Genomic DNA, 23604 nt, shown 5'->3' on the forward strand with positions numbered 1-23604 from the left:
GCTGAAGTGGGTCTGTTGCCTTGGCAACGCCAATGGGCTTGGTAGCGTTGCTGTGCGGCGTGAGCTGTGCGCAGCGCGAGCAGCTGCTGATCGGACTCGCTCAGTTTTGAAGCAGAACTAAAGCGCCTCGTCGGCAAACGGACCGGTCTGTACCAATGTGAGTAACGAAATGAACTTTAGGCTCTTTTTCCTGATCGATTATGTGTGAGAGTTTGTGTGCCTGACGCGGAGAAAGTTCCCGTTGACGTGAAGCGCGTGGGGCGGATATAAGGCGTCGGTTCCTGTATTGTTTCTCAACTGCTCGTGGTAGTGTCGTTTAAATGTCGGAGTGAAGTACTTGTCAGAATTGGGTAAAGTTCGCTTTAAGTTCGTGATCTGATTCAGTAAAGTTCCTCTTTTGCTGTCGAGGACACTTGTTCTTTATCGCAGGACATTCCTGGAGTGTTTTCGCGCACTTCTGAGGGAAACATCGATGTTCTCTTGAGTTTCTTCAGTGTTTGGTGTCGATATTGTTGGTCTTTTTATAATAGAGGACCAGTCGTGTATGCGCCCGAAGCGAATTCGCGCAGAACCGCGATTTAGGAACTCGGAGTGAACGAACCGAATTCATTGACAATGCAACATTGTTTCAACATTTTCAGCGCTATGTTATGATGTTTTTTCTGTTCTTTTATGGCCATTTAACTGCTTTTACCTACAAATCAATGTTGTACAATAAGATCTATATGGATGTAGAAAGAAGACCTTATATTTTAAGGTACGTCAAGTTTAATCACAATCTGTAGTGCTGTTAGAGGGCCACGTGATGTGATATGGTTAGTTTTTAGATGAATGAAATATATATTTTTTAAATAATGACAAAAATGTGGTGTAGCATTAGGATGTCCATATGACTATATGACTTTTTATTTAGTTCTTTATGGAGGGGGTTAATTATTGTGTTTCAGGATTGTGTAAGTAGAACATGTCGCAAACAACATAACTTACTGGAAGTGGCTGTCATGGGATTTTTGAGTCATCACACCTACGCTGTCAGAAATCGTTGTTGACATGCATACCTGCCAAACCACCTGTGTCGGAGACATTTTTGACAGGAAACAGCAAAGTTGTCTTTGCCAACAACTTTATTCCTCTGGGCTTTTATCTAGAATCATCCAACCTTTCTTTAAGCCTTTTAGAGAAGTGACCTGTCTGTGGTGTGTTGCGGGTTGCACACGAACCCCATTCGCTGGATGCTTGACCTCATTGACATATTCCAATCTGTTCATGGTATTATCACTTTCAGAGCGAGTCTGCTCATTGATTCAACGGTCTCCGGTGTTATTCCCCAAGGATTTAGTCACAACAACTTGGATCATGTGTTCAGACCGTAGGCTAGGTTCTCTGTCCCACTATTCTGGATTGCCATAATGTGTTCTTGGCATGACATCACTCGTTGAAGTGAACATCTGTGTACAACAATGATGTTGTGATCACTTGAGAGCTAAGATAAAGTAAGAGAAAAGGCGAATGAGATGGAGATGGCACAAATAAATAAGTAGTAGACTAACACAAATGGCTCGTTTAGGTGTGTACGCGTTATTAAAGATAAAGCGATATGGCTGGATATGATGTCAAGTCGATTGTTAATTGAGATCAAATAAGTCTTTTGAATTGTGCAGCCGTGTGGGTGGCGGTCAACTCTCTTCGTTCAACAGATGTTGTTTGCTGACAGCAAGACCCAAGATAAACAGCACACAAAGATAAAAAAGATAAAAGAGAAAGAACGGCTCAACCTATTGTTATTAAACTGTGAACAGACATCAATAGTTTGTGTTTGCAGTGTTGGTGTACTGTTGATATTTAAGGACTTTATCAACTTGATGTCTTCGAAACTTGTAGTTCTTTAAACTCAACTTAGTATTCTTTATTGTTTTTGATGTAAGATAAGTGACCTTTTAAGAATCATCATAGATTTGAAGCTGTTCTTGCTGATGATACATATTCTTTAATATATTTAATATTTCATTTGCGTATTTATTTTGTCTATGAATTCTGGGATGTCACTTAGCAGGATGTTACCGTGCCAGGAGGAGAGCCTCTTACTTTAGTGAATGGTGAATACCCCCCGCCCCCCGGTGCGCTTTAAAGGACCTCTTGAGTCCCGAGTCTTCCCTCTTTTATTCAGCCTCCAACGACACCGATGCTAAACACTTTTGGAATGTGTTGGGAGGATTTAGCTTTTGCCGATGAAGGACGGAAGTGTTCGCTGATGAGGATGTGGATTGGCTCAATGGATTTTTCCCAGGATGGGTGTTGCAGGCCTTAAGGGATGTCCTGTCTTAAACGGCGTGTGTCTGTCATGTTTCACTACACACAAATGTTGGGAATTTTCACTTACAATAACAATGTAATTGATGAAAATTAGTTGTGTTTTTAGTAAGCATGGCTCTTTCTGACGTGGGGGGTCTTGTGCGGCTCTTTATTAAGGATGACGATGTCAGATATGAAGCACAATATTTAGGTGTGCTTTGTGGTGTAGCTAATAAGAATTCTTGTTACTCCAAATGAGACGTTGCCCACCTTGAGACCCTCGTATGCATGAAATTTTGTTACAAACTAGTAATGTTTTTCCATCCAATGTATTCGGTTATGTTAAATGTTCTCAGACGTGTGTTGGACTAACATACTAAGAAACTTTCAGTGTTTCCTAATCCACTATCCTGTTACATTTATGCACAAAGACTTACCCAAAGTGACTTGAAGTGCTATCAAGTTCTACATTTTATGAGTACACACATTCTCTGACCTTGGTATTGCTGTCTTCAGGACCGTGGCAGCAAATATTAATAAATTAAAAAACAAATGAAATAATTATGCATTTGAGGTGTTATCTCAAATATATAGATTATTTCAAGTGATCAGAAGTCGAGTGGAGTCGGCGTTGCACGTGTCTGTTGATTCTATTTGCTCTTTGTTTGTAGGTGATTGTTTTCTGTGTCTGCAGCTGCCCGTCTCTCATCAGCTAGACGTCCCCTCCCTCCTCTTCCTCCCTCACACCCCTCACTATTATTTATTATTTTCTTTCCACCCTACCAGGAGGAGGGACATCCTGCTTTAACGTCCGCAGTTGTCTTGGTTACGCGGCGTCGGCGGACGCTAATGCAATATCGTGCTTGCACCGAATTTGGGTTGGAAGTGTAAAAATAGCTTTTTTTCTTTAATGCCGATGCACTTCCTGCGCTCTTCCTTGAGCTCCATTAGAAAGGCATTTTCATTTGTTATGCTGCTTTCAATTCCTCTTGGGAAGTTTGTGCTGATGAGTTCAGAAATTTCTTGTTGTGTCTTCACATTTGGGTCAGTTTCCATATTTCTCCCTCACTTTTTTATTTTTGACAAAGACCAGACACGTTTTGAGACCCAGTCTGACAATATAAAAGATGCATGTTAGGTGAAAATGGTGTTCTAGCTGTGTTTTATAATTTACAGAAAATGATGGGTAGTGTTGTAGTTTGGTAGTGCCGAAAAATGAGCAATAATGCCTTGCATTTATTTATTTAAGTTATTTCTCGTTAATAGTCCACTAAATAAATACAAACTAAATTGAATAGGGAAAGTTCAATCGAATTAATACCAGTTAGCATCATCTCTTAAAATCCACTCGTCATTAAGATATAGCGTTGGCGTTTTCATCTCATGAATCCATTACGGAGACGCTTGAAGGCGGTATAAGTGTGCTTGATGGATTAACTAACGGGTTTAGGAGAGTTAGGACGGATGGCTCATTACTCTCCTAAGGCGATTTATCTGGGATAAGAGATGCCTCATAGTCTCGTGTCTGTCGGTTGGTCAAACAGTGTTGTTTGTGGAGACTCCCTCGTGGCTGCCCCTCATCGCCTCGCCCACATTGACCTCCACTTCTGTTGTGGGGATTTAAGACATGCTTCTATTAGCACTCGTTGTCCCGTTGAAAGTGATGCTAATGTGGCCGTTGGTCTGATTACGTGAGGGAAAGTGAATCTCCATGAGCCTCGTGTCACTGGCAACAATGGCTCTTTTGTGTAGGTCACTCCTTTCTGAATAAATGGGGTTTGTTTTAATTGAGATAGCAATGGAAAGACAACATTAGCTACAACTATCACACACATCAGCAGAAAAACCAGAACTACCGGATTGACATATAACAGTTTGTTTTTATGCATCACTTCGTTTATAGTTGAGTTCATGGGTAGCTGAAAGAAACAGTGTAAACCAAGGGGAACAAAAAAATATTTTAAAACATGGGATTTTTTTATTTTGATTGGAACCTCCATTGCCTAAGAAGTTTTCAATGCTTATTATTCTACATAGGTCAATGTGTGGTCTCGTTTTGTATTTCTAAAAAAGTTTTCACTTCCTTGTCAAAGCTGGATTATTTTTTGTGAAATGACTCACTTCCTACTTTGTAAATTGTTACAGCAAAGCTTGTCACAACTAATAATTCACAAAACCAGGAAGGGACTGTCGTCTTTACCATGAAATGTTTTGCTACAGTTTTCTTTCTTGAGTTAATGTTGGGTTTTTTGTGACCAGCGGTTATGAATCATAGAGTTTTATAACCTGTGGCCAACAACCACCAGTTTGTCACAGCAAAACCAAAATTCCTGTTCGCCTCTCGGTGACAGGTGGCTTTCAGAGAGGGACGTTCCCATTGTGAAAATTGAAGGTTCGGACACACCTCTAAGATTTGACTTATCTGTTTTTTGGAGTTTGTGTTTTTTAGGTGTTTATGGTGGAGATCTATTGGTAATTGTTTAAGAAAATGTGTACCAAGTCTTTCATTATTTAGGAGGGAACGTCGAATGGCGTCGCTTAGGGACGTAATGACGCATGCCATTAATCAAACTATGTAGTGTAGATGAAAGGTAATTCTTAAAGCAACTCATGTAAACACCTTAATCCTAATACTAGTTTACTCAGAATAAGGCAAATAATTTGATCGCTGACGTCCATGTAAACGTGGTGAATGTTTCAGGTGTTCACGTGTCACTGGCATGTTTGATATAATCAATGTAAGTTTGATTCTCATTTTTTTAAACTCTTGATCAGACGGCCATACTGTCCAACGCTTTGCTCAAGCTGTATAATTCCTGGATATCATGTAACTGATATCATTGTAAACGTGTTCCAGTGGATGATGGTGTGGTGCTATATTAAGACCAGCCCGTGACACACTGGGGGAGGGACATCTCTTCTCATGTCCATGTTGGATGGTGTGTCCTCTGAGAAGGTTTTACATAAGCGGGGCCGTACGTCACCTGACCTCATACGCTGTTGTTCCTCTGCAAAGTGAAATGAGTGAAACTATGTTCTACTCTGCCTCTTCCAGCTGTATTTTTAGACATATCGCTCTGAACTATTAGCCTACTTCTGTTAAAGAAAGGATCTCTTCCCAGCCGTGGAGGACAGGAAGTTTTGTCATTAAACCTGGAGTGTGAGACTGAAACACCTTTACAACGTAGTATCTGGTTGTTTGCACAGGGATTTAAGACACACCTGTGTGTATTTGACATTCAGGTGGGACGGCTTTTATTCAGGTGAAACGGTTTTAATCAGGTTAACTGACAACAGCTTAGGAGCCGGGAGGTTCGGGGTGTGATCAAGGCACGGTTCAACACGTCAAAACGAATGGCTTGACGAAGGGCGGGGTGACAGCCTTTAGGGCACAAGTCTGCTTTGACTTTTATAGCCTGTTTAGTGGTGTTTGTTAAGGTGAGGGTAATTATTGCTTGTGTTCAAACTCAAAAGTCATGAATGAACGATAATGGTGAACAATCACAGTTTGCATCTGGTAGATGATAAAACCAACAATGACTGTCTGTAGACATTCGCACATCAAACATTATGTCTCAAACGTTGTAGCAATGTTTAACAACAGCTTACACCTTAAAAACATAACCTGACAACCGCCATAACCCCACAGGCATCAGTCACATTTTAGATTTTTATATCACAGTTTTTAAACATGTCATAATTGATCTCTTAGAAAAAAAGTGAAATAGCAATGTTTTCCATACTTTTTGTATTACCATGGTTTTACTTCAGATATCATGAGTACATTTTGGTTACTGTAAGACCATGGTAAATATTATGGTATAGATAAACCATGGAGGTTTAGTAAGGGCTCTATTTCTGGCTGTGCTGATATCTCATACTGCTGACCTCAGCGTTTCTACCGCGGTATTGATCTCACTCCATTAGACTGTTTACCTCGTCTGATGGAGGATTTGTTGCGAGATGAAACAGACCTTTTTTCTTGAGGATGTCACATGAAGGTCATCACTTTTTTACATTCCTCAACTCAGGTTGTCATTTTTTCTTACCTGCTCTCATGTTGTTACCAACATGTATGCTTTTAAAATAATAGAAAGTCATATAAATTATTCGCATAACTTTGATTTGTCCCTTTAAATTTTAGCAATTACTTCTTCCATCGATCAGGAGTTTTATTTTTAGATGCACTGTTTCTTTAAGGATGACACCTGCCTCTCTCTCTCTCTCTCTCTCTCTCGCTCGCGCTCTCTCTCTCTCTCTGAATGAATGAAAGGCCGAGCATTGAATGGGAATTTTAACTTGCAGATGAGCTGGTGGCGTCTCTGTGATTAGGCCCTGGTGTCTTCTTGGCCATCCCTCATTAGTGCTCTCTCCTCCCCTCACAAGTGTGTCATTACCGGCTGCCGCTTTGATGTGGCTTGATAAGAGCAGTGATAATTATGATAATGATAATCGTCTATGAGCTAATCGTATAAAAAGCACTTTTCCAGGTTTCGCGACAGCAGCACTCATAATGCCGTCTCAGATCGTAAGGGCAGACGGCTGCTTCGCTGCTTCTAAGCAACACCTGGGAATTCTTATGGCTGCGCTGCTCACTTCAGGTCAGCGTTTGTGTTGCTAATAGGGGTAAATGAACTACCCAGAGGCTGTAGAGCGGAGCGAGGGTTCAGTTAACAGGAGCAGCTCTGTGTTTATGATAATGACACCTCTGAGTTAAAGGTACTTTCCCAATTACAACACCATAAAGCCACTAGACATTACGACTCAACACATCTATTAAATCAAACTGTTCTGAATGCAGGACTCTCTGTGCGACTGAAAGGTTTATCTAGACAGCTTTAACTTACTTTGAGCTGTATGAGGTGCGTAAAACCTGAAGCGTTTTATATGTCTTTGATCGTTGGGGTAGTTCACCCCAAAATTCCGTCATTTATTTTCCCTCACGTCATTTTTCCCAGTATGACTCTTTTGTCTGTGGAACACAAAAAAATATATTTTGAGAAATGTTTTGTGTTCATACAATGGAAGTCAATGGGGGTAAATGTTGTTTGGCTTTCATCGTTCTTCAAAATATCTTCTTTTTTGTTCTAGAGGAGACAGTCATACAGGTTTTGAATTACATAAGGGTGGTAAAAATTATGAAACACTTTCCAACATATCTTTTATTTACTCGCTATTAGCTGCTAACTGGATGAGGTTTATTTTTAACAAATAAAAATGTACTTCTTAAACTTCAGTCTAGTTGTATTTGAATATTAAACAAGACATTTGAATTTGCCTTGAAAGCACCTTTGTTGAATCATATTCAGGTTTCTATCCGTGTGTTTTGAGCTTTGGGTCGGAAGCTTTGCTTTAATGCAGACGGGCAGTTTTGTTGCTGCATGACATGTCTAATCGCTCCACTTTTCTGAGATTTATGATTCATCGTGTACGGCTCATCACTTATTTATTAATTTCACTGTTTCCATGGCGCTCCTTTTAAATCGTTCCCTTTGGTAGCTTGCAGCTTGTTGCCTCGCCATGTTTTCGGGATTCGTAATTTTGCATGATCGTTCTCTCTTTGATCCTCTTTAGCTCTGTTTTCCAATACGAGGTGTATGTGTTCTCTGGTCTGAATTCTCTCTCATGTCTGTGTTTATAGGAGGAACGATAAAAGAGTGGTAAATCCTCCCGTAATCTCACAGAAGCCAATCTACTCCCCGTCATACTTTTTACTGAATATGTTGCAAAGAGTAGGATGTCTAAATAAATGATGACAGCACTTTTATTTCTGGGTACCTTTAAGTCCGCTTAGTCTTCCATACAAATGTGAATTATGGAAATGTGTTTTGCTGTTCTGACAGTGTTGTGTCCTTTGACCGCCAACAGACTCGTACAGCTCTGACTGACCTAGTTCAGTGTTAAAAACACTAGTATTCCCTCCTTCCAATCCCTCCCGCCCCTGTCTGGCGTGTCTGGTGTCAGTCTGCGAGTGATGCTGGGGAGCGGCTGATGCTGACTGATGGCTTAACTGGATGGACTTTCCCTGCTCTTATTCAATCCACTGTCTAATCCTTCCCCCTAATTGAACCGACAGCATGGTTGTCATGGTGACATCGGGGCACGGATTTGAGCGCGGTGTGAATAGACAGTAGGGATTTGTCGATTCGCTCGACGCCGTTGACCTGTTTTTTGCCTTAATACCACAGCTGGGACAAAAAGAAAATTGTGTTTTTTAACAGAACCGCATGACATGCATTCTCAGTCTAAATGATTCCTTTGCAGTAAAGCTCACGCTAGACAGATTCAGAATTTAACATGCTTTATACAGTATTCTGCTTAAAACTGTTTCATGCGGATGCAAATCACAGTGCGGTATAAGCAATAGGTCGCCTAAGCAACAATGTCAACTCTCGTTCCATTGCTAATGGATTATCAGAGACGTGGCGATGCTTTCTAGATGTTTTCTCTTTCCAAGCAGCACATTCGCTCTTTAGCGAGCGTCCATCGACGGTTTGTCAAGGCCGGTTGGCGCTCCGGTTGATGGCTCACTAACAGCCGCGTGTGAGCGGTAAGGAGGTGGGCGGAGATGAGAACGAGACCGGGTCATCACAGACACTCTCAAGAAGCCTCAACAGCCCTTAGATACACAAGCTCCTCCTTCAGCAAAATGACTGTGAGAAATACCAGCAGATGAGTGCGAGATGAGAGCCGGTTCTCCCGGAGAAGAAAGCTTATTGGAGGGAAGGGACGGCGGACAGGAACGTTTATTAGAAATGTTTTCTTTTGGAAATATTGTCGATTAGGGAGAGGATTGAGGGACGGTTTCATGGAGCAAATGATCCACTTGTGGAATTGTGTCATCCAGTTTTTCCCAGAGGAACAATGTCCTTAGATGTTGCTCTTTCATAGCTCCAGAGATTTGATGTATTTCCCAGTTGTGTTTCATTTAGGTATCAATTACGTCGGTTCTTCGCCACAATGGATGTAGATGGTAGAGGTAAAATAATCGGGATTTTAGTCAATTTGATAAGAAATGGTTGAGACAAATCTGAGCTCAGTTTGTGACATTGTTGACATCTCTTTTGAAACGCTAATGGAGACTTCTTTATATTTCTCTTTTTCTCAAGAGTTTCCATCTGCTCTCTATTTAATTTCATTGATGTCTAGGAAAATAATTGTGGATGCATGGATGTGTAACCTAAAAATCCAACAGTTTTCGTTTATTCATATTTATGACACTTTTTAATGAAGTGTTTTGTCGTTCGTTCATCGGTCAGTTATAGGCCTAATATAGGCTCTTCAAGAAGGGAGAGGGCTTCATTTTTTTGTTTCAATTTACTTGTTTACCTCAATTTTTTATTTTAAGTTATGATGTATCATATTGAAAAGACAATATATAAAAAGCACATTTTGACTATTCAGTTCATGAAAAACTATGTTCGGTATTCACCCAAGAATGTTCATTTCACAGCATCCCTAATATAAACCATTTTATTCAAAATCCTGATTTTTGTTTTTTTAGAAGACATTTCTGGTTTAATGGGTCCAATCATCGGGATGTCACCGGACAAGAAAGCTGAATCCCCAAGCGTGCTGGATGAGCGGGCCGGCCTGCGCGGGGTTTGTGGGACGCTGCCCGAAGCCGAATGTGCTGCCAGCCCGCTGGCCACCAGCTTGGACCGCACGTCCAGCGCAGGAGACGAAGAACTTACCAACCTCAACTGGCTCCATGAGAACCTCCTCCAGAACTTCACTCTGGGAGGCCCCGAGGCCCAGTCAAGCCCCGGCCCGCTTTTTGACATCGAGGGCAACCACGAGAGCCCCGTCATCTCTTCAGCGGCCTCTCACGGAGACTCCGTCAAGTCCAAACCACCGTTTTCCTTTTCCCTCCTCATATACATGGCCATCGAACAGTCCCCCAGTAAATCTCTGCCGGTCAAGGACATCTACGGCTGGATTCTGGAGCACTTTCCATACTTCTCCAGCGCACCTACGGGCTGGAAGAACTCGGTGCGGCACAACCTGTCCCTCAACAAGTGCTTCCGTAAAGTGGAGAGGAATCTCGGGAAGGTGAGAGTTCAATACAAATGTTCCCAAAGGTTAAAGGGATCGTTCACACAAGAATGAAAATTCTCATGTCATTCCAAAGGTGTACGACAGAACACAAAATAAGATATTTTGAAGAATTCTTTTAACCAAACAACAATACTTTCATTGTATGAACATAAAACTACCAAGACATTTCTCAAAATATCTTCTTTTGTGGTACATAGAAAAAAAAGAGTCAGAGACGAGTTTTAAATGTTATTTTTGATGTTTCTCAGCTCAGAGAAACTATTGATGAGCTATTCTTAAAATTATTTTGCAGTGTAGCCTAGAGTAATCCAACAGTTTTTGTTTATTCATATTTTTAGCTTATAATGTTGAATGACACTTTTTAATGAAGTGTTTTGTTGTAGGTGTACAGACTGGAGTGCAGTACATTCTATAAGCAGTCAGTTATAGGCCTTATGTAGGCCATTTTTTTGTTTTAATGTACTTGTTTTGCTCAATTTTATTTAAAGTTATATTGTATCATATTGGAAAGAAAGACAAAATATAAAAAGCACATTTTGACCTTTCAGTTTTTGCAATAGTGAAAAAATTGGCTATATAAATAAAAGAAATGCTAAAAACTCTGTTCGGTATTAGTTCACACAAAAATGAAAATTCTCATGTCATTCCAAACCTGTATGATAGAACACAAAAGAAGATATTCTGAAGAATGCTGGTAACCAAACAACAATTTCACATAACATAAAACCACAGAGACATTTCTCAAAATATCTTCATTTGTGGTACATAGAAGAAAGAATCAGAGACAGGTTTTAAATCTTATGTTTCTCAGCTCAGGGAAAGTATATCTGTGCCTGTGCTATTGAGTTTGTCAGGTGTGTTGGTTCTAACGGGTGGATGTGTCATGTGGGGGTTTTGGTGTGGCCCTTATCCTCTTCTGTTTTGATAAGAGGTGAGAAAGCCAGTCAAGGTCACAGCATTTTTTCTGTAGGGAGTAGCAGATAGAAGCTTATCACATTCACAGCCCAGCGATTCACCACACGAGAGGCAGATGTAGAACATTCTGTCACACAGTTTCACTATTATCTAATGTTATTGCATTTAGATAATAAAAAATGAAGGCAAGTAGTATCTGCTAACAACAAATTCTCAAAACCTAATCTACCTTCTGGTTTTTTTTTGCAAAGACTTTTAGTGTCAGTGTGATTTTTATTGCTGGATGTATGAAGTCAGTTCACACAAGACACTTCACACATCCATTTGTAGATATGATAGAAGGGTTTTGTTTGAAAAGTGTTTGATCTATCGTGAATGCCTCTTGATTTACTAGGTTTAGTGACATCCATGTTGTAAGGGTTCAGGTACGTTTCGTTGCCACTTTTTATGTAAAATATCATTTCATTTAAAACTTCATCGTTTTAGTGTTCGACAACTGTATTTTTTAAAGAAATAATACTAGAAAATGGATGTTCAGGTCCAGGAAATGTCACAAGTTTGATCGGTAGAGATGTTTTTACTGTTCTATATTCGAGTGATGTTGAGGTGTGCGGTGAGAGAGAGACATACTGATGGAAAGAGAGAGACGTATAGAGAGAGACAGATTGAGGGAAAGACAGACAGAGAGGTCAGCAGACTGAGACTTCCAGTGAGTGTGAGCTCATCCGTCAGACACACACAGTCAAACGGTGTCAGATGACACTGCCTGGTTTTGGTTTCCATGGCAACGTTTCCTCCTTCCTGTTTATGAGCAGGCTGGTAATCTGAGTCAAGGTTATAGCTCTCCTCTCTCGCCCTCTCCCTTTCTATCCTTCACTCTCTCTCTCTCTATATATATAGATGTATATCTATACGTCTACATGTCTGCCTGTCTACCACCCTTTCTATCTATACACCAGTAAGGTTGTTTGCATTGTGACATTATTTCCTTGACCACTGAACACATTTTACCTATAAAATTCTCATGGCAATAACATGTGTTCGTTCTTTGTTTACAGATCCTGATAATTTTATTTTTGATGTCTGCTTAATATTGTCTGCTCACTTTTGTCACCGTAATGATTAATGAATGTCAATGCAGACAGCGAATGTGACGTTTATTCTACATCTTTTAGTTTAGATTTTAAAAAAGGTTTCTGTTTGTTGAAATCATATGAAATATTGACCTAAAAAGTATTGCAAAAACTTAAACTAAACGAAAATTGAAAAGTTGCCTCAAAAATAAACGTAAAAAAGTTTAAAGCACTAAAAGTATAATAACAAAACTCAAATAAACAATGATTAATCTGATATAGCAACATAAAAAAGCAAATAAATCATATATTGACAAAAGCAAACAAACTTTAACTAAAATTAACATATAATCCAAAAATAAATGCTAGTTAATAAATATTTATTAAACTAAATAAAACTCAAATCAAATCTATAGTAACTATGCTCCACACTCAGTAATAAATCCATCCTCTGTTCTACAGTCCTGAACTCCTACAATAACTATGAGAACTTATGAATCATCTCCTGTCATAAACATCCAAACAGCGTCTCTGGTGCCGGTCACGAGCAAACTCGGATGTTTATCGACGGCTTTTAACCACAACTCGCCATCTCCCAGCAGGCTCTGGATTGCCAATCACATGCTTAGCTGATCACATTAAGAAGCTTTTCAGCCGCTCGAACCTCCTACCAGACTGCAGTCGCTCTCCGTCTCTTTTTCTTCTTTCGTTTTTGTAGTAAAATGGGTCGCTCGAGTAAAACGATGCTCCTTCCTCAAGTTTACAAAGCAGGGTCTTTACACTTGACCGGAAGTTATTTGTTTACGTCTGCGACTGAATTGTTTGTGGTGGTGTTGTTTTTGTGGTAGGTGAATGGGAAAGGCTCGCTGTGGTGCGTGGACCCCGAATACAGACCCAATCTGATCCAAGCCCTGAGGAAACAGCACTTCCCTACAGCTCACTCCTTCTGCACGCCCCCTGCCTCCCCGCCCAGGTAAACACACACGCTTGCTACGGTACAAATTCAGACGCACGCTTTTGTACATCGTGCTCCATTTCAGCCAGCAGTCTGTCTTACCATCTCTCTGTCTGTCTGTCTCTCCGTCCGTCTGTCTGACAGTGCCTTCTCACCCGCACGACACCTCTTCCTCCAGACCTGCTCTCTTAAAGGTGAGCCGATAATCTGCATACCGAATGCTATGTATCATTTGTATATTGATCACGGCTGTAGTGTGAAAGCCAAAGGCGACATGTATACACACACACACACACACGCAGCACAGTTTATCCTGATACTCTCTCTGTCACCTTCACTATAGTGGCAGTACTTTAACTTTCATCTGTGTGGTTAGTTATGAATAATTCAGATCTCCTGAAGGGTTGCATGGAAACAGAATCCTCACACACACACACACACACGCTCTTTATCTTCTTATGTCCTTTTCTAGAGTCAGACATTGATGCCGCAACAACCATGATGCTGTTAAACGCAGCCCCCGGACATCACGTTGACCCCTGTAAGACAACATACATCTCTCTGATAGCTTCCGCTGTCATGTGACTGATATGAAAACTAGTGCTTGACCAAAATGGGTTTTTAAATGCGCACCGTCTGTCTGAGATAATGCTGAGATTATAACGCACTGTTAAGTTTATGTTAACTTCATTTTGTAAGCATGAGTCGCGTGACTTTTTTACTCGGCACGGCATGTCGCTCATGTGCCCCATTAACAGAGATCCTGGCAGAGTCCGACTGAAATAGGATGAGCGAGTATGATGTTCGGCTGTCTCAGACAGGTGCATGAGTATCTTATTTATGACTGGGGTTTTGGAAATCCATCTCAGTAAAATAGTAACTGCTATTTAGAGAAGCATTGCACTTCCTTTACACCAGATCTCTGTGTCTAATGAGGTTTAATCACTCATATCAGAATAAAGAATCAATAAGATTCGTTACGGATCTCAGTTTACACTGATGAAAAATGTGCAGGAATCAAATAAATCATTTGATTTTATAAAAACTTTGAAGTCATATTTCACCCCAAAATTAGAAAAACAATTGACTTTTTTATTATGTTATGAGGACTAGACCATATAAAATTGAGGAATATAAAATGTAGATATTTACTTAAGGGGGAAGAAACAGATTTTAATACAAATAGATGGTGTGATTTAGAAAGATGTTTATTTGACATCAAAACTTATTTTATCATCTAGTGTAAGTGTTAAGTTTTCAATTTTTTTTGTTACATAATTATTATTTTGCATTGTGTGAATGTATTTCTTAAATAATATATTCACATTCCAGTAGCTGTATTCTATAAATACCCCCAAAGTCATCCTGTGCCAATTAAGAACCCACATGGATCAAGCACTAGTGATGTCATATCTGTGTTATGATGGTAAGGCTCACGAAACGTCTCATCCGCAGGTGATCCGGACAGCCCCATAGATCTCTCGCGGCCCGACTCGGTCCTGGTGAGCAGCGATCCTAAGCAGGACCACAACTACAGCAGCTCCTCCTTCCAGCGCTGCTCGTCTCGATCTTCCTCGTCCTCTTCCTCGCTCTCCTCCCTGGACGAGACGGCCTGCGACTCCAACCAGGGCCGGCGCGCCGGAAGCGAGGGTTTTCACAGCGACGAAGACTCCGAGGAGGAGAGGAGCTCACGGCCGCCTTCGCTTTCCATACGTCACCCGCTCAAAGTCAAGTGCCCCGTTCCGGGCAAAAGAGCCCGTCGCGAATCCAAACCGGAATTGGACGAGGAGTTAAAGGAAGCGGCCGGGTCGCTCTTGCACCTGGCTGGTATCCGTCCCGGTCTGGATCTGTCAAAAAAAGGAGCGAAGAGTAAAAAATTGGAAAAGCATCGAAATTGAAGTCCTTTAGTGCTTTTTGCAATCCCAACAGACAACTGTGCCTCCTTGTTTATTGGATCATGAAAAGCCTCCCGATTCAAACTACGGCAATAGAAACTCTCACACGGGGGTGAACGAAGCCATACTGAGACTTTTGAGTGAATATGAAGAGAGACTTCATAAGTATCCCAAAACTTCACGTGCTTCAGGATTTATCTCAGAAGGTGACAAATGGAGCGACATTGATGTTTTTCACTTAACCGTATGCATGCTTCCTCTTTACACGAGTGCTCGACTCTTCCATGCGAATCTGTGTTGTTTCGACAGAGAATGGAGTGCATGTCTGTGACGTAAGAAGCGTTCACATGTACAGACCACGGATGTTTTTAAGAACATCATGAAGAAATGCAATAATACTTATCAGGCGGAGGCCACCCGATTGGTTTGTTTTGTTCATTCGAGAAGCTGGATGTTCTTCGGATGGAGGATTCGTCTGCGATGATGTTTGGGGTGAAGTTCATAGAAACATGTCCGGGTCACATTGTGTAGCTGAAATCAAAAGAAAAATATTGTTTTAATCAAAACAATCAAATTGGGATGTTTTGCACCATGATGTTATTTTCATGACAGTCTAACTCGTGCTTTTTGTGGTTCTCATCACATAAACGAGGTTTGAATTATCATGAAAATAATGTCACGCTCTACAAAATATGCTTCGTATTCAAGCAAAAACAGTTTCTTCATTTTGAATGAAATATGATGTTCTTGATGGGTTTCGTGAGCCACCCTTTGAGCAGTCGACTGGAATGGACGGATCATGTTGGATATCGAGCCTTTGAGATCCAGAACCTTCACTGAACTGAGTATATCCATCAATGACGCCCAGACATACTTTTCCCATCATGCTTTTATTAAATTCTTTAGTTTTCAGACGTCTATGGTCTTTATGATCTGTGTTCTCCATCAGTTTTTTATGTGGTTGTGTGGCAGATCTTGATGTTTAATTTCTCTCTGTTCGAAGCCTATGCAAAAACTCAAGACGCGGTAGCTCTGTATTTTATACGTGTGTGTGTACGATGTGTGTGTGTTCATGGAGTTTATATGTATCCTTACCTCATGGCGCTGCAGGTGAAGATGAACCGATGCACACGTGAAACCTGTCAAGAACATGTCTGACTCATATTTCAGCCCAAAATCAAAAGAAAATACATTTAGTAACTTATTCTTCCTAATTCTTTAATTCATTCGAATGATTGAAAATGATTGTTGCAATGCAACGAAATTAGGCTTGAATTCTGTTGTAACCAATACCATTTCTATTTTTATCTTTTGATTTAAGGGAGAAATGTGAGCCGGACATTTTCCCCACATTTACTTTGCGAGACAGAGGGATTAACAGTAAACCATGTTAACACGGGAACATTACATCACAGTCACTTTCATGTGTTAAACATGAATCCATGAGCATTGTTTGGACTAAAATGTAAAGGTGGTATAATGTGTTATGCACTTATGCGCAATGCCATAAGGAAATGAAAAATATAAAACAGACAGATCTGAAATATGGCCAGTACAATTGACCTGATAGGACCAAAACAAAAAACAACCAAGCCAGAATAAAAACAGAAGTAACTTGTGGTTTCCCAAAACATGTCAATCACTGCCTCACAGATAGCAAATGTGTTTATGAAAGGGACAATTCCCCAAGAAATGTAATTCTGTCATCATTTATTCACCCTCACGTGGTTCTAAACCTGTATATGACTCTTGTCTTCTGTGAAACACAAAAGAAGATATTTTGAGAAATGTCTCAGTGGTTTTGCGTCAGTGGAAGTCCAATGTTTTGGTTACAAACCTCCTCAATATCTTCTTACGTGTTCTGCAAAAGTAAGAAGGTCCTTGTGGTTTGTAATGACATGAGAGCGATTAAATGATTAAACATGTTTAGGTGAACAATCGCTTCGGGCCAATTTTAACAGCTATTAAATTAACTTCATTTTGGTTAATCTGTAGAAAAGAACGTCAGTATCAGCAGAACCTTTTTGTTTCTGTTGTGCCATAATGTGACCGCAAAAATAATTTCACAACTGCCAAGATTAATGTGATCGTCTTTTTTAAAAACCAGTTTAAGCAGCGTTGACTGCCAACTGACAATACTGCCAAGTTCCCACAAAACATGTTATATTTTACCCCAGATATTTAAATTGTAAAGTATTTATTCATTATGCTAGTATTATTCAAACTGCCTTTTTGTTTTTGAGTTAAATGTTTGCAGTGCAGTGATCCTTTTATTGTAGTTAAGTTAATATTGACGGTGGAAATCAAGAATAACAACAATCACAACAGAAAAATGTTCGGATGCATTACAGTGGAAAAGTGTGTTATGAAAATAACGAGTAAGAAAACATCAAAAGATGTTCTGTCCATGTTTTGGTGGTTGAAATGTAATCTGAATTTGTTAATGAGATTCACTCAGACAGTTGCAAACAATTCTGGAAGAAGATTGAGTCCTTTGATTTTTCTGTTTACGTGCAAAGTGAATTATGAAATCGTTATTCACAAGTTTTGTTCTTGTTTTGTAAACCGCTGTTATTTTATCAACACTGCCACACAAACAACTGTTGATGTCCTCGCAGTTTTCTGTGGAGAGATGAACACTGCGGTTGTGAAGCAGAAATACATCTGTGAGAGTTTTGTGCCAACTGTGAATAGTAAATGTGTGAGGTCTGTGACACGGGGTCCGAAAACATCTCATGGTCTTTGTGAACGAGAGCGACCCGTCTGATTTTAACGGCTGGGTGTGTGAGTTTACGATGATGTGCGACTGTTTAAAATGATGTTTATTATATTTTCCTTATTGCATATTACGAAGTGTGTCAAGCCTTCATTGAATGATGTAAATAAATTCGACTGCTAAACATTTTCTGCCAACCCAAGCTGCCACCTCAGTATGTTCGTCACTGTCTGCCCGTCTGTTAGACAGACAATGCCCTCATTTTTTGTACGCTAACCTCTGTTAATAAATAAAATGTTTATAAAGTTTATTTTCGCCAAAGATATGCAATTGCATTATATATGGTATTACTGAATAAAAGATGTTGTTTTACTTGTGTTGTTTTTGTTCGGATGTGTACAGTTGCAAATTTAACACAATACAACACAACTTGATGGACAGGTGGCCCTTCATTTACAATCTGTCAAATGTTTGCAGAGTAATAGTCTAGACGAACAACTCCACCTGCTGGTTATAAATAGACCTACAAATGCCCAAGGAGCTTAATTTACTGTTTAACTTGCTTTCTTTCAGGTTGTGTAATGTCAACAGCAGCTCATTGTTTGATAAGATGTGTTGTGAGTCAAGCTCTTGGTAGTTTGTGTCAGGTTTTATCTGCCCTTTAAACACACATCAGGAATAATGATGAGGTTGTGTACACGGTTTGTCCAGTAAATCTTTTGGTCGCTTACAGAAGATTAACAGCGTTCAGAATAGACTCACAGACTCCATTGATCATTAACACAGTGTCTCATTCGCTTGAACTCAAGCAGAAATTACAGCATCCCCCTTTCCAACTCGCTTCTGTGGCAACCACACCACGCCAACAGTTGCTTAGCAACCAGACAGAATTTCAGCCTCCAGGCATGGACCATTGTGTTAAAGAGAGACAGAGTGAGAGAAATCTGTCACATGATGTACGGTGAATTCAAAGCTTTGTATAAGTATTTACGTTAGCACAGTTCTTTTAATGTAATCTTAAATTTATTTTATAGAGATCCTCTAAAAACGAAATATCGATAAACGCTTGAAGTTATTTGTCCTTTTGATCTCTAACTCCCTATTTTCTAATATATTGTTTACTGGTGTTGTTCAATTTCAATCTAAGTATTTAAAAAAATGTCTTGTGACAATAAAAATCCAAAATATATCCAAAATATGTTTATACATTGATTCAAACTTCATTTTATTGATATTTATATGCATTTTACTAATAGAGGTACTTTTTGAAGATTTACGTAATGCTTTTATTTGTATAACCTTCTTCATCCACTCGACCATCACTCATGTCCTCATTGCTCTATTCTTCTTTTGTTTTGCATCAACTCCATCATCAGTGACAGTTCTTACCTCCTCATTCATGTTTTCCTTTGTTGTAATTCTGTCATTTTCCTGTTCCACAACAGGGTCACAAGAGGGCGCTGTTTGCTCGATTCAATATTTGAAAAATGTATAGTTCTTCCATGACTTTTATTAAACCACGTGTACGTATGATATAGAATTTTACAATATATTCTGTATGAATATTATTATTAAAAAAATAAAAACGCAAAATATGCAGAATGGAAATCAATAGAAAATGCATCAATTGATCAGCTCATGTGAATTTAAATAGAAAAAATATTGTGTTGTAATTTAATTTTACTTTGTTGGCAAGACACAAAATGATATCAATCATACTTTGTATAGTATTCATGTTCATAATAATATGGATAAGACTCTATTCCTGGGAAATTAATTCATATTTTCCAATCTCATTTTGATAAACACAGAACATTCTGCTACAACATGACGGTGTTGTTTGGATGAATTGTTTCTTAAAATCTCTGATTGAGTTGTTTATTGATCATTTGTCTGATATCCTGTTACTGTCACAATGGTTAATGTAATCTTATTTATACGTTTATAAGACATTTCCTTTTTAAAAGACATGGAAAATTTTGAAATGAAGAATTAAAAAAATACTAACTTCATACATCTTTAAAGTAGCACAGAGTACCATGTAAATACCATTCCATGTGAATATGTTAATAACAAAAATGAAAAGATATACATATGAGAGGTCATGACGGTAAAATCTTTCCTTTCATTCCTCTGGGTGTGTTTGGAGATTGCAGGATGCTCAGTAGGATTGAATGTATTCTGACCGCAGGAACAGCTGATGGGTTTGATTGACAGCACAAGCTTCAGGTGGATTGGGAGTGTCTGAGCAGGGCTCTGATTGGCCACTTTTAAAGAAGTATTAAACTCTGGTGCCAACTGCTAAGGTGGAGCACAATGAAGGAACTGTGTGGGACTTCAGTGTTTCAGACAGCTGCCTGAGACCTAAACAACATAGTGAAGACACATCAGTCGTCTGTGATTACACACACAGCCCTTTAAACCCTCTCATTTGGCCATCATAGAGTCACACGCCATTTCATAATACACAGAATGTTGTTCCAAATGTGGAAATCAAGAACATCTGCCGGCCAAATTGTGTAAGTGAGGAAAATATACACATAATTATAGTTATATGATCTTTATAGATTTACATTCACATAATCCGATTTTTAAAGAAGTAACTACAGTTTAACTAAATTAACTTTATATAGTTTGCTCATGAGCCCTCATGAGAACACACAATATGCACCAATTTGCACATTCCCTCAACTTTTTTGCACAATCCTTCATACTTTAAAAATAAACACAAGCTTCTGGTCTCATGACTCTGTGTTTAGTGGTCAAAAGCACTCCACGAATTCTATAAACTTGTGCATTTTTGTTAAAAAACAACCGTCATTGAAATGTTGATGTCATGTAAGGCAAGAGTTTAAATCATTTTAAACAAGACACAAAACTCCGACTTTACAACTATTTTATGTCATTTGAGCTTCACATTGTCTTTTAAACCTACTTGTAGGCTGGCTGGATGATTGAAATGCAAAAAAGTGATTCGATACAATACTTCATTCCAAGCCAAGGATACAATTTCTCGATGACCACACCAGCAATATAAAACACATTCATGAACAGAATATATGAAGAGTTTGGTTACAAAAATGAGATTTATTGTGCATTCCAATATCAATCAAACTGCAGTTGGTTTGTTTTGATTTAAGCCATAAAAGCTTTTAAAATACAGCTAACTAACACATAAAACACAATAAAAAATGAGAAAATTAAAAAAATATTAATATAATTATATTTTTTTTACATTTTGGAACCAAACTCTTCATTTGTTTGTTTGAGATGAAATTGTGAATGTGAGCAGCTGAGAACATGTTGGGTTCGAACAAAAGCCATCTGCCAATATTTGCCCACAAGGAATTCAACATCTGACCCCCTGTCCTACACACACACACACACACACACACTCACACACACACAGAGGTCACGGTAGCACAGGCCTCTTGTTGGCCTCAGAATCCAACTGTTGAAAGAATGTGAGTAAATAACAACTGCAGAAAGCAACAGGTGCTCTCATGTGCTGTTTTAACTTACTGAATGACAGACGGGTGTGAAAAAAAGTGAAAAGATAAAGTTATAGAAGTCTTTACTAGTATGTAAATCAGATTAATACTTATTTGTTTGTTTTAACATCCAGCCACCAATTTCACAATGTGTTTTGTAATTAAATAAACATTTGTAGTGACTTTAAATGAGTAAGATAAATACAATCATAATATTAAAACATAATAACCATTTTAAACTTATTTAGTCTATTTGTATTGTAATTCTTTAAGGTATGTTTATTATTTGTCGTTTTTGTTATAAATTATGCACATTAACTTTGCAAAATTAGTAAACGTTAACAATTTTCTGCATTTTTATTCAACGATGGATATTCGGACGCGTTCGGTTTATCGGCTTATCGGCAGCGCTGCACATACCGATTACAGTTGAAAGTCAAAGTCCCGCGAGAGCAGATGTTTTACACACGCTCTCGCGATGTCAAACGCCTGCGCAGGTTTTACTGATGTTGTCATATGATGTTTTGTGTCACGTGGTTCTCAATGAACGAATGAAGCTCTTCGTGTTCGTTTTGATTGCGCTAATATGATTAAGCTTTAAACATATTAATCGTTTCAATTGTATATTGATAACATTTTAGAATGTTAGATGTGCTTTTGGATCTTTAACATCTTGGTCCCACTCCACGATAATGTGTAAAAAATGATGTAAATTGAGCAATCTGCGATTACGCAATCTGCGTATGCGCATTTTATTGGCGCGCGCTGTTGTAGTCAACGCGAATGTCCGAGCAAAAGCAACATTTATTACAACATTTTAAAGAACATTTGCGTGGATTTGTCTTGAGCAGATAATAAATGTTTACAACATCCCCCAAACTGAATCACGTCACAGATTTTGGATTCAAAATGGCGAATTTCGCCGACAGGTGAGACGGTAACATTGCAAAACCGGAAGCTGCACTTTCAGGACCGCATTTCTGGGGACGCAGTTCTAGGACGACAATAAGAGTGTGAGTATCAAATGTGAATCATATTTTTTTCGTTTAAAATTTTATCATTTGTGACTTAAAAGTGACCAGCAGTTAACAAATGTGCATTTTGAATAAACTATGTTGTGACACCACACATACCAGCAGAGATATAATTATAGATTCAAACCAATCTTATGCCAATCATAACCATTACATGTATTTCTGTGCTTTTTTATAGTTTCAAGTTTCATGTTAAGTCTGAAATCTAATGTTTAAAAAAATGGCCACGCCCATATAAATGACATGCAACCCACCGGTCACCAATGAGACATGCACTGGACGCCACAGTTGTTTTCAATACTCTGAATGTTTTTATTGTCATGGCCTCTGGCGTTCAGTCATGCTTGCATTTTGGTTTTCCTGTCATTCACGCCGCAACGAGACTAATTTCATCATTACAAAACATGGCGCCACAGTCTATGACTGAAGAATGATTTAATATCCGAATGTGACTTGGGTCAGACAGGCAGAGAGGAAGACAGTGAAATGTACAGATGTGACAGAAGTGGGCCAACATGATGTCATAACACATGATCTAATTCTAAGGCTAGATGATTGGATCATACATTTTCCTTTAATTCAGGGGTAATTAAATGAACAGTGCTGCTTTTCTGCCCACTGTAATTCTGAAGGGATCCCTGCGGCTGACCCTCAATTACCCTATGAAATGAACACTGTCCTCAGTCTTTTCCTGTCATGTCACATTCAGTTCTCTCCCATGTTTATGTAGTAAACATTGCACTTAAAAGCTGCACCAAATATTGTTTTTCATTTCAAAACATTTGACACTAAAGAAATGAGTATTGTGCGTATGAATCTGTTCTGCACATTCCAGTGGTTTAAGTCTGGCGGGTCATGAACACGTTTGCCCTTGCGCTATGTTGCATCAGTATGTGTCATTGTTAAGACTGCTGACATATTTTTTAAATAACTTGGTTTCTCTATTTGAACTAGAGTATTAGATGTGTTAGCTTTATTGACAAATAAACCGTGAATGTGTCCTATGGTGTGACGGCAAAAATTTAGAAACCAACAATGAAGATAAATCTCACTCATGCTGTTTTATGCTATCAGTATATTTACTAAAAATATTAAATAATATAATATTAACAAATGAAGTTTGTTTTTCAGTTTTTGGTTCTCAACTACCCATGCATCGCACGTCACGTATGCTT

The 23604-nt window shown here is 39.0% G+C and overlaps 1 protein-coding gene across 3 annotated transcripts; it reads left to right on the forward strand.

Moving 5' to 3' along the window:
* The first annotated feature begins 17 nt into the window (after nt 1–17).
* Nucleotides 18–18276, forward strand: foxn2a (forkhead box N2a). Of its 3 annotated transcripts, none has more exons than XM_056760469.1 (6): nt 18–157; nt 9797–10344; nt 13187–13311; nt 13438–13487; nt 13766–13834; nt 14749–18276. In XM_056760469.1, the coding sequence occupies exons 2-6, from the start codon at nt 9814–9816 to the stop codon at nt 15189–15191; spliced, it is 1218 nt and encodes a 405-aa protein (XP_056616447.1). In that variant the 5' UTR covers nt 18–157; nt 9797–9813; the 3' UTR covers nt 15192–18276. The 3 variants fall into 3 exon arrangements, with proteins under 3 accessions (XP_056616447.1, XP_056616450.1, XP_056616449.1); XM_056760472.1 differs by lacking the exon at nt 18–157 and adding an exon at nt 183–350; XM_056760471.1 differs by lacking the exon at nt 18–157 and adding an exon at nt 358–757.
* Nucleotides 18277–23604: the final 5328 nt, after the last annotated feature.

This window comes from Triplophysa dalaica, chromosome 11 (assembly GCF_015846415.1).
Source record: "Triplophysa dalaica isolate WHDGS20190420 chromosome 11, ASM1584641v1, whole genome shotgun sequence".
In the NCBI taxonomy this organism is placed as follows: domain Eukaryota; kingdom Metazoa; phylum Chordata; class Actinopteri; order Cypriniformes; family Nemacheilidae; genus Triplophysa; species Triplophysa dalaica.